The sequence below is a fragment of the Cinclus cinclus genome, chromosome 8 (genome assembly GCF_963662255.1).
Source record: "Cinclus cinclus chromosome 8, bCinCin1.1, whole genome shotgun sequence".
Lineage (NCBI taxonomy): Eukaryota > Metazoa > Chordata > Aves > Passeriformes > Cinclidae > Cinclus > Cinclus cinclus.
In genome coordinates this window covers 8,284,461-8,302,155 of record NC_085053.1, presented here as the reverse complement: position 1 = coordinate 8,302,155, position 17,695 = coordinate 8,284,461, and the positions used below count along the sequence as shown (strand labels likewise).

The following is a 17,695-nucleotide window of genomic DNA, read 5'->3' as shown; positions in this document are numbered from 1 at the left end:
AAAGAACATATTTCTATCTGAAATATTTTCTGCAGGAAAATTTAATTGCTACAGCTGAAATATATTTACAGGAAGAGAAATCTCATTTTGTCCTACACTTGACAGTGTCTTTATATAACTGAATTCATCCCTTTCCTATGACATTCAAATAGGCACTGATATTCAGAAAATGTGAGAATTAATTACTCAATTCAGTAGTAAATTATTCTGTTACTGAAAAGCCTCTAGATATTTCAAAAGAAGAGGAGAAGGCACACAAAATATGCCTTCACTTTTTTTTTCAGGAAGTGTCATCAGACTTATAGCTGTACTATAAATTCTGTCAGGAAAGCATCTTAGAGAGGCAAGGTGGTTCTAAGGATTTCAGTGACACGTTGGTGAAACCAGAAGCAGGTGTGCATAGTTCAGGTCTAGGTGGGGAGGTTATTTGCCTGCCTTTACTCAGCATTTTTCATGTGCCTATGTTTTGATCATCAGCTGTACTACTAGAATATTCTTTCTGATTAGAAGCAAATTCTGCTCCCATTGAAATAACCAAACGCTAAATTCGGAGGGGGAAAAACCAACTTAGTATTAAATGCCTTCATGATTTTACAAAACCTGTCTGATTTTTTGTTTCTACACTGACAAGCAAATACAAGTTTTGTGCTTGTCCCTTTTTATAGCCATTTCAATACTGTCACAGATATATGGGAATTACATTAAAGAATTATTTCTATTTCCTTTTCATGCCATCAGCAAGCACTGGAGAGCTTTTAACTATGATCTGGATTTAAAACAGTAGCCATCCATGTTAGATAGCACAGATAGGGAAAATTTATACACAGCTGATTTTCAAGATTCAAGCACATTAAGATCTTGGGCCAACTTTTGATTGATCCATCTTCACTATTTTCCTAGACAAGGAAGTGATAATGCTGTTCAATTGAAAGTATTTTTTGTAAAACAATTTGTATCTTTCTTTTTTTCCCTGCAGATCATGTTGTATGTGAAGAGGAATTCAAATATGCTATGCTAGCTCTAAATTGTATATGTCCAGCTACTTCTACATTAATCACTCTGCTGGTTCATACATCTAGGGGACAGTAAGTATATAGTACCATAAAAAACCCCCATAGCTGATACTCTTTGGAAAACAGCTTACCCTGAATTCCCACAGGAACAACTACAGTCTTAAAAAAGAAAGTGGAATTTTCTGCACAATAAAAACATAAAAATGCTTTACTCAAGGCAGTGTAGTTTTGAGGAGAATGCTCCCTCCCCCTACTATTTCAGTTTTTTGCATGCTGTTGTGCCACTTCCACAATATAAAATACGAAAAAATTGTATTTCTAGTTTAGTAGATTGAAGTGCCTCTATCTGTCACGAAGTTCTACTTATGAGCACTAACAGGACCTAAGAATACCTATTAGGTTAATTGGAAAGTCTGCCTCAATTAACTAAAAAAATGTGTTTTTTGATGACATATGGTATTTGCTGTTCTGTGCCTGTACATTAAGAAGCAAACGAATATATGTGATTTTTAACATGACCACACTGCTGGGAGGGCTGCAGAATTATGGTGTCTCTGCAGACTGCACAGTCACAGTAGAACTTCTCTGAATTCACTAAAGTCATTTTGCCACATCTGGTGTATCTCCTTTATGCTGTATTCTTGGAATAATAAGGTATTCTTGATGGAAATGTTGTGGGCACACAGATGCAATAAAGAGTGAATCTATAAATATATTTTAGAAATGGAATAGCTGCATACACACTATGTAAATCTTCTAACATGCTAACTTCTTTTTCATGTAACCATGAACTCAGTATATATATAAGCAGAGTTATTTAACCTTCAATATGACATTTCTAGTATTGCCCTTTGCCCAGAATGGGGGAAACAGAAATTCTTCCTGGAACTGCTACTACTGAGAACAACAAATCTCAACATTTTAATGACACTGTCTGCACTAGAATCTCCTAGTAGGAAGACAACAAAACACTGTTTTGATACCTGCTGAGCACCATGATGAAGTACATTCTTCATGCATTTTTATCTGCCTACCTTTCATTCTGTGACATGCATAGAATCCAGAGCCTTGTCCAGTTATTTCATATTGTATGCACATAAAAGAAGAGCAGTGTTCCTAACAGCTGTCAGGGAATTTTCCATCAGCAAAAAACCAAACAGACAAAAGGGAAATGTTTTCTGCTGTACTTAGGAACTTCAGCATTTCACTATTTAACACAGTCACATTGCTCATTTACAGATTCCTAACTGTGATGCAAAGTAACTGTCACAGAATTCTAAAGTGCTTAATATTTCTTTTGCAATCAGAATTGATAGATATAACCAGCATAATAAATTTAACAGTTTTCTAGTCTGGTCATTGTATACTAGGAGAAAAAAGACAAAAGTTTTTGCACAGATTGTTGTAGCATTACATTGAATCCAGAAGGATTAAAGCAATGTGTATTTATGTAAGAATGTATAATGTCTGTTACTGTAAGAATACTCTTCTGTATTTATACAGAAAGACTGAAAAAGTGAAAATGTCTAGTTATTATTTATTTACTGTAGTCAGCACTCTTTAGAGCATTCATTCTCAGACAGACTCCAGAATGAGGGCATTTGTCAATGTACTGCAGTCATAAAACTGCTTTGGATTTGACCAATTTATAGACCAAAGGGTTTGGTTTTCTTTTGTTTTCCACATATTTTCTGTTGCTGAACAAGAAGTAAAGTAACTGCTAGTTGTTAAAATTGGTGAAATTACCTTTATGCATATGAAAGATGAAGTCAGATGAGCAGTTGGGTTTGGCTAAGTAAAAAGATTAGGTGAAAGCAGTTTATTTAAACTACAAATAAAAAATTCTATAAACATGTATTTATAAACCAAACCAAATACTAAATTAGATCTACATAATGAAAATAATTTGTTAAATGGACTTCTGATATTAATACTTAACTGCTTTCATTTACATTAGGTCCTGTTTAATGATCCTTTTTTATCATGGTTGCTATTAACACCTACATTAAACCTTATGTAGGAGTCAAATTTTAAATACCTGTTATGGAGGTGTAAATAATCCTGTTTTCTTCTCAGGTGTTTATGCAATTCAAAACTTTAGTCTGTGAGACACCAAAATTCTACCTTTAATCTTGTTTATAATCTCATTATTAATCTTAAGTAATAATCTTTAAAATTATCCTTAACTGTTTTCTGGTTATCTGAACTAGTAGTACAACCCTAGGTTATGTTTGATGATACAAAATACTGTAAGAAAATAACCCTTCTGACTTGAAGTTAATGTGGTCTTTACAGTACAGCCCCATGGGAAGCTTTCAGACAACTCACTGGAACCAAGCAGACATTAAACAGGTGACCATTTTATTTTAGGGGGGGAAGTGAAATAAGGGAAAATGTTCTGAAATTACATTGCTGGTTCTGCAGTTCTATACCTAGTACACTATTTATAGTGTTGCAATAAAAAATGGTTCGCTTATTTTCATCTTGAAACAAAATGTTTTCATGATGAGAGTGATGAAACGTGGTAAATTAAAGTAAAATAGGAATTGTGTTAAGGTACTGAAAATGTGGAAAGGAGCCTAAAAGGAGCATGTCCTGTATCTTGAGATCTTCACTCTAAGTGGCAGAACACAGAACACACTTTTCAGTTTCATGACCTATCTGCACATATGCGTACGTAGGCATCAGTTACCTCCAGTAAAAATCATGTAGGCAGACCTTTGTTTCCATGTAAAGCTTAATCAGGAAGTTCCCAGGAGCTCCAGGGCTCCAAGTGTTGGGGTTGCTGAGGTTTGGAACATTTCCACTGAACTGTTTGCATTAAGGGCAGCAGCTGCATAAAGGATGATCTGCTTTGTCACTTATTTTCTTGCCCTAGACAAAAGAAGCTATGTACTTGTAATAGTCTACAAGACACAGGAATCAAAAATACCCAGAGGGTAAAGATAAGCAAATGCAGAAAAATCTCTCTTAAAAATCAAATGACCAAAGCCAAATGATTATCTCTTATATAAGTTGTTATTAATGATATTCAGACAGGAACGAGAGCCACAAAGCATGTGAAGAAACTGTCTTTATGAATATAAGGAGAGTGCTGCTGGTTTTATCTGTCATCTTCAAATTGCCACGGATCTAGTTGATTTGTGTGATTTAAAAGTAATTGAGCCACCTCTCTTCTCATATTAAAGTACATACTCTTACATGTCTATTACTTACCAGAAATTGCTATTTAATCCATTAAAATAATCTCTGTACTTACAATATTACCAAGATTTGATCTCAAATACTTCTTTCAGATTAGCCTATGGGACCTTTTCAGTAGATATTTGTAGTTTCTATTGACATGAAATACCATTCTGATTAATAAGAACTTAGCATTAAGTGTTAAATTATTCTCTTTATATTTCAGGGAGAGTCAGCAATCACCAGAACAATGGCAGAAAATGTATGGCAGATGCTCTGGTAATGAAGTGTATCACATTAACCTGGAAGAAAGTACTTTTTTTGCTGAGTATGAGGGGAAGAGCTTCACATATGCTTCTTTCCATGCACATAAAAAGTATGTTTATTTTTCTTATCAACCATCAAAATTTCAAAGAAAGAATTACTTGTTTTGCCTGCAGCATAGCTCTTCACTAAAGGCACAGTACTGCACATTAATCTGTTCCTGGGTTTAAGCACCTGGCCACTAATAGGGATATATTTCTCTGAGTTGGAGCTGGTCAGATAAAAGCTTATGTTCATTCTCTACAGCCCATCGCAGTCTAAAAGAATAGAATAGGAAAGATATACAGGATGTTGTTGGACAACCAGAAAAAAGAAAAAAAAGGCACTTTTCATAGGTTTTGCAAGAACAGCAAGTCCAAAACAATCTAGAAATGAATGGGTGGGAGGGTGTGGGAATTCTTTTAATTTTTTTTTATTTATTTAGGAGTCAGCTGGAAATCTGGCTTCCTTTATGGCATATTCATATTATGGAAAATGTTCAATTTAAAGGTGTCACATGATACATTCTGGTGGTTGGTCAAACGTAAAACTCTTTTCTGTTAGATGGTAACATACCTGCTTTAAGGTCCAGATGATGCATCACTTATCCAGTGCTGGTCTGTGAGATGAACATGCAAAATAAACACAAATCATGTATGTTTGTATATATTTGATAAAATAAGCATTTATCAAACCCTAAATGCTGGGTTTATTCTTGTATTTAATCAAGGAGAGGAGGGTTTTTTGCTGTAATTCCTTATTTTCTATCACTAATCAAATGCATTTTAAAGAGAGAATTGCAAAAATGAATTATGAAAATGGTTTCCATTACTTATAAATAATGGAACAATTTAACATGATTAATAATTTTTCATATCATGTATCCATTTTTATACCAATATTTTCCCAAAAAGGACTATTCATGTGACAGAAAATATCAACTACAACAACATTAGGAGAATACTATGGGCATTATGAAAAGCACTCAAGTGCCTAGGAATTCATGAGCTCATAAAATCTGCCTGATTTGATGTGGCCTATTTAACAGAACACATTTTTCAAACATCTTTGTTGAGAAAGCTGCAAATGTTCATAAGGTGCAAAGAATAAAAATATACCTGAGGTTCATTTTTGACAATGGAAATTCTGGTGTTTGCAGGACTATGCAAAATGAACCATGCCTTTCCTTTTCTAATTAAGGTTTGGAGTCTGTCTGATTGGTGTTAGAAAGGAAGATAACAAAAACATTTTGCTGAATCCAGGTCCTCGATATATCATGAGTTCTACTGATATATGCTTTTACATAAATATCACCAAAGAAGAGAATTCTGCTTTTAAGAAGCAAGAAAAGCATAGAAAAAACCATGAATCAAAATTGTCTTATCATGGAGCTTCCAGGTTACCAGTACACAGTATAATAGCCAGCATGGGTAAGTAAAAAAAAAAAATCACATCACAACATATTCTTATTTATTGAGTAATACATTTTAAATCATCTTCCTAAACTTTTAAGAAACTATAATTATGAGTAGAAAGAATTAATATAAAAACTTCAAACATTTGGCCTCATTTTTAAAGAAAACCCCACAGACAAACAGAACAACAAAAAACCAACAACAACAAAGAAAACCCAGACAAAAACAAACAAGCACACATGCCAAAACCCCTGAACAAAGAAATGGAATTTGATTCTCTTTTACTTGACAATGTGGAATTAAACTACTTAAGACTGTGATATAAAAAAGTAATTATGAAGTGCACGCAAACAAAGCAAATGGGTAAATCATGTGAGTACTTCTTTGTCATTTGTACTTGATTGTAAGAAGTTTTCATGAGCTTCTTAATTTAAAAAACCACCATAAGTAAAATCTGCAGGTTGTTGATGGACTGATTATATAAGGTATGATTTTAAAGAGGTGGTTAACAAGTAGACATAGACTAATTATCGGGAAAAGTGTTGCTTTCCTTGAGTGCAGTTGAAATATTTCTTTTATTTGAATGGAATAAACACAATCAGCACAGTGTTGCTGCCAGTCCTTTGCCATGCAGCCAGGCAATCCCCACTAAATCCGGGAATCTCGTTCCAAGGTTCTGAGAAGCACTGAGGAAATGTTTTCCCTGCCCCTAGGGACCGTGGCCATCGATTTACAGGACACTGGGTGCCACGGGGCCAGCGGGGCCACCCTGGCCCTCCCTGCCGAGGGCAGCAAGGAGGGCAGGAGGCCCAGCATAGCCCCAGTGCTGGAGGTTGCAGACTCCTCCTCCCTCCACACCTGCGACCTGCTCAGTGACCAGTCCGAGGATGAAACCACCCCATCGGATGATGAAGTCTCTGCAGGCTTAGAGTACGTATATTAAATGTAAAATAAAGTGAAAAGTTAATACTATATAAAAAAGCATCGATAATCTGTTTTGAAATGCAGATCAATCTGGAGGACTTCTAGGAAGCAAGTCCCTTGAAGCCAAATTATAGAATTATCCCCATCGAGGAAATGCTATCAGAATGCCATAAACCTACTTTGAAATACAAAAACACACAACAGATTAACTCTTCTATTTGCTGGAGATTTTCTCTCTGTGGTTATAAAAGCTGTAGTCCTGTATTGCAATGCATTCATAGCATATTTTAGGCCTATTATATTTTTTTTTTTACTTTCTGTAATTACTACGTGAGCACTCAACAAATTTGTAAACAGATAAGTATTCCTATCATGAGAATGCAGTGATAATCAGATCATCCAACAGGGTTTTTGAATGCTGGGGTTGGGTGTGTGACTTCAAAATGCAGGAATGACAAAAAAAAGCGGTACAGGACAAACTTGTCACATCTAACTCAAAATGCTTATTAGTGTGTTACTGAAAGTAATGATGCATTACTCAGATAACCCCAGAAGATTCAATCCTGCTGTGCAGATGAGCAAATATGTTTATTGGGATTGCTGACGGGGTGTTAAAACTGAAATACACAATCAAGGCTGTGCCTCAACCAGCAGAGTTTGCCATCTCCACCAGTGACAAGCGTGAGAAGCCCCAGGGAAGATTTTGGGCTCCAGAGAAAAAATTAATAGGACAAGTCATCTTAAATCTGCAGACTGAAAATGCCAGGATTTAAAAGGTCTCATGTAAAAAACCACTAAGGCAAATTAGAAATTTCACGTCATTGGGAAGAGGATTTGCCATTTAGAATTTATTTCAGCTGTTTTGAAAGTACATTGTTAAAGCTAAAAGGCAATGACTTCACTCATTCTTGGTAAATGTTTGAAAAAAAAAAATTGGAGAGGGAAGAGCAGAAGCACAGTTATTTATGTTAAATTTCTATCCTTTTTTTTAACTTAGAAGTTTCCAGTTCAAAACACTTTGACAGCACACTGATACAGTAAATACAACAGATTTTCAAAATCCCAAGCAAAATTCCTTCAGTCCCCAAAAGCATGGCAGTTTTCACTAAGTTCTATTTAACTGGCTGCAAAATACATTCTTTTGACCTCCATTAAACATAGTTCATTTCCTGTACTTGACTCCAAAACTTGGACATATGGATAAACATCCCATAAAATGCTTGTGTAGGCAGCTGTGTTTTTGTAATTTGCTATACTGAAAAATATTTTTTTTTTCTATTTTAGGTATGCCAAAGGCTATCCTCCTTACTCTCCTTATATTGGAAGTTCTCCCACCTTTTGTCATCTTTTGCATGAAAAAGTACCCTTCTGTTGTCTAAGACTAGATAAGGTAAAAGGGGGTTTCTGCTACTGGATAACCCTGCATTCTCATTTGTATCTTGCATTTGAGCAGAGCTAAATTCTGATTTCTCCTTAGAGATGAAGTTTATGCAGTGTTTGCTGTAATGCTGTATTTTCTCCTCCTTTTCATCACGTCTCAAGTGTTTATATGTAACCAGAACTCTATTGGTCATCTGATACTCACATTACTGAACTTGTTTCCTACTTTGATTTTAGGGATGCCAGCATAACTACCATGAAGATGCCAAAGCCTATGGATTCAAAAATAAATTGATTATAGTTGCAGCAGAAACTGCTGGAAATGGCTTATATAACTTCATTGTCCCACTCAGAGCATATTACCGACCAAAGAAAGAGCTAAACCCCATTGTATTACTGCTGGATAACCCGTAAGGAGACTTTTTTTCCCCCTTCTAAAAAGTTTTAAACTCATTTTACCATAACTTCAATAGATGACCCCTTTTCACATGGCCAACTGAAAATCAAAAACATTATGGCACACTTACCTTTGAGAAAAGTTAGTGACAAAAATCATTCTCCATGTTCACTGTCATATACAAAATTGACCTTTTCTTGACTGTTAATGCCCATAGTAAACTTAAATGTTCTTAATCTTCATGGCCAATGTTTCAGCCAAGACTTTCTTAAAATTACCCCCAGAAATGTGAATGTTGCTGCTAAAATTAAAGGGCTTAATAAACACTGAAAAAGCAAGCTGTGTAGCAGTTTCACAGCTACATGACAGCACTAACCTACTTAACACAATGCACTTACTGGCCTGGACCAGTTAGGTATATTTGTAATAACTCTACACTTAAAGATAAACAGTTCTTTAAGCCAAAAGGACGCCCACAGACACAATTTATCTAAAATTATTTAAAGCCATGGGTGAAAATTAAAACTTGCAGTACTGTTGTTACTTTTATATCTCTCTGGTGACTACTGGAATTTTGCATTTCTTGCTTTTAATATTTCAGACAAATCTACCTGTGTCAGGACTGGTTTGTTTATAATCTGATAATAAATCAGTTTTCTGGGCTTTTTTTTTGCAGCACTTTGGTACAGTTCAGCTGCTTAAAATCACTTGAAAGACACAGAAATGGAGGTTAGCTGTACAGAGAATAGTAGAATAAACTAAGAAAGCAAAAATGTCTTGTAGGTTGTGATTCCAGGGCTGACATTTCCCTTTGTGTAGATGTGTTGCAGTTTAAGTGATTTTTTTTCTACAAAGGCCTGCTGTGAAGTGTCCCACTTTCCCTCAGGCAGCTCCTTAGTCAGCTGTGTTTGCAAAACAGAGGTTTTTATGTAGGTACTACAGTGAATGCCACAAACCGAGGAGCCTAAATGAGGCTGAATCACTTCCACTGGCAGTGTGAGAGCAAAGCCATGGGCACGGGGGGCCCTCTAGTGCCAGCTCCTTTTGCCAGAGCAGTGCCCAACTTCACACTGTACTGCTGTTGTGACACTTTATAGCCAAACTTTTGATTGATTAATGTGAAGTAAAAGCTCTGCTTGCTAATGAAACGAACACCCTTAGTGTTGGCTCTCTATTCAGCGTTTGCTGTGCCTGCTCTGAAAGGGAGTAGGGCTTGAAAGCAGTAGGTGGCACAAAACCCAAATGATGATTTGATTTCCACTTTACATTTTAATCAAGAATTGTTGATGCTTATTTTAAGTCCTCCTAAGGCATCCATTGGAGTATACCTTGGTAGTGTGTCTTTGACATCGCTCACTTGTTCTTACAGTTGGAATTGTCCTGTGCCATAACATTTCTGATTTTAGAGGTGCATTTATTAATATAAGCATGTTAATTCTGATCATTCTTTATGATCACAGCAAACTGTCGATTCACAGCTTTCTGAAAACCTATTTTCTGCTTAAACTGACATTATAATGCCAAAGTTTAAGAAAGTTATTTAAAAAAAACCCAACCCAACTACCAGTTAATTAAAATGATTTCGAAGAGATGCTGCTGTTGTGATACTGTGTTTCATTTTGTAATTCCATCTGCTGCTTAGGCCAGATATGCATTTTCTGGATGCAATCTGTTGGTTTCCAATGGTTTACTACATGGTGGGCTCTATCGACAAGTAGGTGAAATAACTGTTAGAAAACTTACCTTTGTAGTCTCAGTGGTTTGTTGTGTGTGTCGTCTTTGCATGTTTTTGTGCGTGTGTGCCGTAGTTGGAGATGAGCTTTTTGCATGCATTGTCTGTATCTGTGTGCTGTAATTTGGGATTTCAAATTTCTGATTTATAAAGGAGCTCATTAGTGACAAGCATGTCAGGGAGCACAAGTTAATATCTTCAAAAACATAAGATTAACACTTATTTAGGTGAGTTCATATGTCTCTACAAATGAACAGATTATAGCCCTGATTCTAGTGTTAGTCTGTACTGAGTTACATATTTGTTGGAATTCATTGACTCAGGTTTTGTAAAGATAGCTACAGAATGTAAACAGTCTTGAATGTGTCCAAAAGTCTTCATCTTCCACTACTTAAATTATCACTTACTCCTACATTTCTGTCTTCACCTCTGCTAATACATGTTTATGGATATGGCTTTAGCAACAGAACTTTAATGTGAAAATCAGGCAGAAACAAGAGAAGAGCAAGGACTCAGGATTATTTTAGTAAACTCCTCTGTGTAGATTGTAAATTTAAAGAGAACTGTTTGCTTCACTACATAGTGAATACTGAATTGGGGCTACAAGCCCATAACATTAATCCCCTTTGTAGAAACCAAAAAACTAATTTCCTGCTTATAATAGTGACACAGTTACAGATTTACCTTGGTGAGTCCGAATCCTTTCGAGGTTTACAAAGAGCCCACAGAAATGTTGTTTACTTTACATTTTTTCCTATAAAGCAAGAAAGGGCTCCTTTAAAAAGAGCTCATGATGGCAGAGTAATTAATTAAATTGTTGCCTTTTTTCCCAACCTGGAAATGAAACTCGAGATATTTTTAGTAAAGAAGTAATATGAAAGGAGATCTTTCTTTGAAGCCTTGAGGCAGTTATGGAAAGTTGTCCTCAAGAGCCCACAATTTTATACGTTTTATTGAAACGTTTTATTGAAAATTTGTTTTTTTTAACGTTTTATTAAAAACAAATTTATACGTTTTAGGAAATTACCATAATTGATAAAAAGCACCAATTAGGAGGACAAGTGGTGATGAATTTTCCCCCCAGGTCAAGCCCCCTTATCTGGTGTCCCCCCCTTGGCACTGGCTGTACTTTGCCCATGAAGATGTTTCTCAAAGATCTGTTCTCAGCCTTGGTTCCCAGGAAAAAACCAAGACAGCACTGGGGCCTTGCACCTTCTGGGGCTTGGAGCTCTGGAATTTATTTTGTCTTTCTGCCTAGGGAAAGGTCATGGAAAATTACTGGCAAAACTAACTAACTAATACAATAGGCTGCAGAGCTGCAGATATATGTGTGAAGAATTCAGAGAATGTATAAAAGGAAAAAGGCAAAAACCAAACAGCAACAAAATGTTTACTCAAAACAGGAATGCTCCGAGTATTCAAAGTAATTAATAACTCAGATATTAACCTGTTTTACTAATGTAGAAAATGGAACTTTGTTTAAATTTACTGAGTTTATTTCAAAATGGAAATTGCCAAATCCCTCCCTAATGGTGTTTTGTTGTTCTTTCAGAATTAAATGCATTTTTTTAAAAAAAAAATGAAGCATGTAGTCTTTGGAATAAGTGACTATTCAGAATTCAGAAGGTCACAGTAATACCAGCATGAACTTCTGCATCTTTTCTGACACTAAAATCACTTTAATTCCTGGTGCAATAAGCAGCTATAGTTTGTAGAGGGTTTTTTTGACATCTGTTATCATCAATAAGAATACTTTAAAAAATGTAGTTCATACATATTCCCTCTGTTTTCCTCACCATGTTTTAAAATCATGTACAACTAACAGATCTGATCATCTGTACCTAAGAAATACATTGTAAAATATGCAAATGATCCTTTGTTATTTAAGGGGTATAAATACATTCTCAAAGTACCAACCTACTATCTAGGTATCTAAAGTATTTATCATTTTTTCACCAGCAATGAAGTATCATCATCTCAGAGAGAAAACCACCAAAGGAATACATGAAATTTACCATTCTATTTTTTTTTTTGTTAGACATAGATAGCTTACAGAAAATCAGCTTTACCAAAATTCATAGCAGAGATGCACTTCATCAAAACACGTCAAGTAGTAGGTACCTGTCCCCCAGTCCTTGGGTAGGATTTGAGATCTGTAACTGAACAGATTTCACAGCTGTGTAGAAATCTAGTCAGTCTTGAGAAACCTTTAGCTAGAGGTACCTGAAAACTAGAACTGTAATACTTCCACATTAGCATTTTTCAAATTCTCCACAAGCCAGCTGAATGTAACTGCTAAAATAAGGACAGCTGTTGAGCTTATGAAACATTGAAATGCAGAAAATCGGGGTATTTCAGAATATGCTGCTATTTTCAGGGATCAACTGAAAGTCTGAAAAAGAAGAAATAGAAATTACTCAGAAAAAAAGTTTGGACTTCTGCTTGTGCACTGCAGTTGTTCATAGATCACATAAAATCAGTTTTTCTTTTGCTGTAGTCAACCATGAATGACATTGCACAGTTTCAAAAATAATGGTATATATTCTTCCAAAATAAGTTGTTAAAAAACCCACCACACTTGTCAAAAGGTGCTTAGGATCCGTGGAAAATGTTGTTGAAACAGCTGAAACATGCTTCATTTTGGAGACAAAGCTACAAGGCATGATGAGAACTGTAACTCAACTGTCTGTGAGTGTTTTTTGTAGTTGGGCTTCACACAAACATTGTCCAGCTGTACACAAAGTTCTGCTGCTCTGCAGCTGCTCCTAAAAGCATCCTGAGAACACTCCAATTCATTTATTAACATTTTTGAAACCAATATAAAACTGTGGGAAAGAGCAACCTGGAGCATTTGTTTGGGTTTTTCTCTTGTCAGAAGTAATTGCAATGGAGCAAGTTGTTGCAGTGGATAAGACCAAAGTCTTCCCAAGCAACTTAAAGGCTTATTTAAAAAAAAAAAAAAGAAATAAATTTATCATTAACAAAAGAGAGGGACTGTAACAACCTAGTGAAGTAGATTCTATATTCTACTCTACCAATTAATTGAGATGTTACCAGCGATTATATTAGAAGGTGTTACATAGCTGATCTGCAGATGCCAACCATGGCTAATCTTTTAGGTGTTCCATATTTAAGTTGCTTGTTTCTTTCTCCCTTTTTCTCTTCACAAAAGCCTAGATGACTTACTGAGGTGTGGGGTCACCTTTGCAGCTAATATGGTGGTAGTGGACAAAGAAAGCACAATGAGTGCTGAGGAAGACTACATGGCAGATGCCAAGACAATTGTGAATGTTCAAACCCTCTTCAGGTAAGGCTTTTTTTTTTGCAATCTATCTGCACATCCTCATTAATTGTGAAATACTTGATGCTTCTTATGTCAAGTATTCCTTTGCATGAATTTGTGTCTTAGATGGGCAAACTTTTTCCCACCCTGCTTAGCAATTCACTTAAAAAACTGAGGTATTCTCCTGAAAGCTCAGATGAAATGCTTTGCATACCAAAAGCAGATAATCAATTTAAAAGTTAGCTGTCAGGTTTACAGGAAGGAAAATAAAGTTGCTGTTGAAGACTTAGGACAAAAGATAGTTGAGAAAAGACAATAATGCTAAAGCCCATATAAAAAGCAGATCCTTTTAATGCTGAAAAGCAAGCAGTGCATCACTATAAAGTTAGTAGTAATTGTTCACATTTTTAATATCTAGTTTTGCACAAAATTTAGGTTTTTAGGCACGTGTGTACAGCATTACATATGACAGCAGCGTGGTAAGAGACATGAGAGTATGTTATGATCTGTCTAGTGAAGAGGCTGGGGAGGCTGTGATGAAAAGCTAAAACACTGAGATTTGCTGTTGCTTTTGAGAGCTCTCCTCATTAAGGCCTTTGTGTTCAATATCTTGGTTCAATAAGTATGAAAAAATGTGTTGCTTTGAGCTGAGAAAAATATTACTTGCTTAATAAAAATGCCCAAAAAGTCTTACAGAAAACAAAATATGCCACACAGTCAGCTATGAAATGCCTCCCTGATTTGGGGCTTAAAGCTAGCACTTCCTGGTGTTCATTCTAATCAGACCTGGAAGAAAATTGATTCAATGTTGCTTTTTCTGCAATTACCTGTTTTTCTTTGTCAAATCTTCCACCAAAGACCAGAGAGAGATGCATAGTAAAAGTCTTTTGAACCCTTCAGTGATTGAGAAAACTTAGCTCATTAAAGTGCAATGGAGCTCTTTTATTTTTATTTTTATTTTTTTTTTGTAAATGCAGCTCTGTGAGAATGCACTCATGCTCTTTGCATTTCTGCATGTGCTCAAAGGAAGCAAAATCTGCATTGCCCAATAAGTGTTAGTTCTGTCTTTTTCTAACATTTCAGTTTCTGAATTGGTACCTGCTACTTGCACAGGTGTGTGTTTCATACTTACAACCTATGAAATTTTTAGGTTAAAGCTATAATTGAACTCTACCTGTGCATCACTCAGATCTACTCCTAACCATACAGTGCTGGGGCATCTCACGGAGGTTTTTTTGCATACAACAGGTTTTCAGAAACACAGTTTACCCCCAAATGGAAAAAGGAGTTGTATCAAATGTAAAACTTGCAAAGTCCCAATTGGTTTTTCCCCTAGTAGTGTTCTGCTTTGTAAAAGAGAAACTACATACAATAGGTATGCCATTAGATGTTACTGTACACTCCTTCAGTTGTCTTGCACATTGTTTTCAACTAGATGGCAGCTTTAACTCATGTACAAACTCTATGTCTGGCTCAGTATTAAGACTGCATATTTTCAATCAAAGTAAATTAAAGTAAATGTCTTGGTTTAAAACTTAACAACACTTTTTTCATAAAACTTTCTAAACTTTCACAAGTAGTGTATTGTTTAAATTTTTTTCTAATTTTCCCTAGAACACAGTTTAATTGTTTTTAATAAAAAAATAATTTAAATGTAATAATTTCACTGCATTTTTATATAATATAAAAGTTGTAGAAATAAGTAAGCTTTGGGAAGAGGTGTAAGGTTATTTATCTGATCTTCAGAATAAACTATATTCATTGTACTAAGGTAAATAGTTTTGTAAATGACCTTTAAAAATGCACTGGAAGTTTTTCGTTACTTATGAATAGCTAATATCAAAAAATAGTGAAAAAAGGACTGGGCTTGGTAGAGAGCAACAGCACTTGGCACCAATTGTAGTGTTAAAGAGGGATTTTAAACCACTGGATTTAATGTGCTGTTTTCAGTGATATCACATCGTTGTCAAAGATTCCACTTTAGTCTCAGCAGGTGAAACTGTTCAGAGGATACAGGCTGATCTAAACACCCCTGATGTGAGTTACTCAGGCCTGAAAAAGCCATGTGAGGGTGCTGCAGTAGGTTCAGCCTAGGCTGGCAATTCTCATACACCAGCTGTGTCATTATTCCCATCATTAGCAATCCTGCTTTGCCAGGAGAGTGTTCTCCCCACCCTGGAAGGCAGATGCATTGTTTATAAGGACAGGGTTATTAGCACCGTTAGGGATACAAGCTGTGCTATCCCAATTAAAGCTGTGACACAGCACTGACTTCTCTGACACAAGAGTACGAAGTGTGACTCAAATGGGCACACTGACTAAGAAAGAACAAGTTATCACAGCTTAAAAATAAAAGGAGAAATTAGTAGTCTTGGGCTATACCTTAAGATGCTTTTCACGTTTTAAAATTAAATAAAAAGCCAACCACTGAGTCCCTGTAGACAGGTGTGAGCCCACCTCAGAAAAACAGCACGTTTCCTCAGGCAGTAGGTCTGCACTGCTATAAAGTTTTGCTAGTTAACCACTTAAAGGCTGTGTTTCAAATCCTGCAGGAAGCCTATTGCCAGCAGTACACAGCTAGTAACAGGTATCTGTTAGCTGTCAGCACCAATTTAGAGATAAACCAAATGAGGTGATGTGATGGCATTGCATTGTTTTCTGGGTTTACATTGTGGTTTGGGAAAGAGCTACATGTCTCTCTTGCTTGTTTGACTTCCAAATACGAGTTCAACAGCAAGCCGTGCCTTCCATCAGGCTGGTGCAGGCTTTCTCTTTCCCATCCAGTCCTTTCTTGTTGGAATGGGATCTGTTCCAGTGCTAAAAGCTGGCAGGCAGCGTGCCTTACACCCAGGGCAAGTTGCAATCTGTCCCTGACTACCTGGAGGGTAATTTCCCCTAATTCAGCTAAAAGGCACTTGTAAGTAATATATACCAATACAAATTTTGAAACTGATTTCCTAATATAAATAATTTTTCACATCTTGGTGTTAAACTAAACCATCTTTAAGAGGAACATAGCAGCCTGCATTTTTTCCTGCTGTGTATATTTTATCATGAGATCAGCTTTTAATTTCCTATTACTCCTGATTCTGAATTCTGTAGTGTTAGTTTTTAAATACAATGTGGGATTAACACATATTGGCAGATAGTCTGCATATACATTTTCCCACATTTAGGCTCTGCTTGAATTGCCATTTCAGTGATGTTTCTCCTTGCAAAAGTGAGGGAAAAGGACAAGACTAGCAAAAAGGTGCATTGAATTCTATTTGAAACTAACTTGCCAAATCCTGCTTCCGTGAAAAGTGAGACAGAAGAATTACATCAATGATGTAATTAGTACTACAATTACCTATTGCTAACTGTAGATGAGTAGCCTCAGGATCAGCGAAAGAGGCTGTAGATGTACATCTCATTTTCTGACAAGAATCTGTAGAGGAAAGATTTAAATAAGAATGTGTTCTGTTCAGCTTGTTTAGTATTTAAATAGTGTAAACTATGATTTTCTATCTGTTTCTTGGAGCCCTGAGTGCTGAGGAGGGGCTCTTCAGTCTGCTGCTTGAAAATCTGTGTAATTCAGCCAGTTCACAGTTGAGCTTTCTCCACTGCTTTTAGTTTTAGAAGCCTGAATTTGTGTTAAGTTATAAATATTTTGTATATGTAAATATTTCAAAGTGAGAACATAAAGTATACATAAACATATATTTTCTCAGCAACTCCCACAAGTGTCACTTTTCATCTATATTGCTCAGACTATAGTCACAGCATACAAACAGACCTCAAGAGAGAAAAACCAACTGGAAAGGGTACATAAATCAGTAGCACTTTACATGCAACCAGCTACTAATACAAGCTTTAAATTTTTCCTTTTTTTGTTGTTTCCTACAGATTTCTGATACTGTACCAGTCATTAAATAAAAACTCTGCTAATGAAACTAAGTTGTTTCTTTCTAGCATTTAAGTATTTTCTGAACTCAGCGTGTGCTTCTTTGTGAATTCTGCAGAGAATGTGTTGTAGTTTCCTGTGCTGTTGGACCAGCATTTCACTGGGCCCAGACCCACCACAGG

General features: G+C 35.9%; 1 protein-coding gene across 4 annotated transcripts in view; it reads left to right on the top strand.

Moving 5' to 3' along the window:
- KCNT2 (potassium sodium-activated channel subfamily T member 2) overlaps positions 1-17,695 on the top strand; it is a 114,483-nt gene that overhangs the window by 78,724 nt on the left and 18,064 nt on the right. For 2 of the 4 annotated variants that reach the window (XM_062497193.1, XM_062497192.1), the window contains 8 exons: positions 977-1,085; positions 4,423-4,572; positions 5,700-5,929; positions 6,628-6,844; positions 8,123-8,228; positions 8,456-8,628; positions 10,258-10,329; positions 13,520-13,654. In XM_062497193.1, coding sequence (XP_062353177.1) covers positions 977-1,085; positions 4,423-4,572; positions 5,700-5,929; positions 6,628-6,844; positions 8,123-8,228; positions 8,456-8,628; positions 10,258-10,329; positions 13,520-13,654 — 1,192 coding nt within the window. The remainder of the gene's footprint in view (positions 1-976; positions 1,086-4,422; positions 4,573-5,699; positions 5,930-6,627; positions 6,845-8,122; positions 8,229-8,455; positions 8,629-10,257; positions 10,330-13,519; positions 13,655-17,695) is intronic. The other 2 variants (XM_062497194.1, XM_062497195.1) reach the window with 2 other exon arrangements.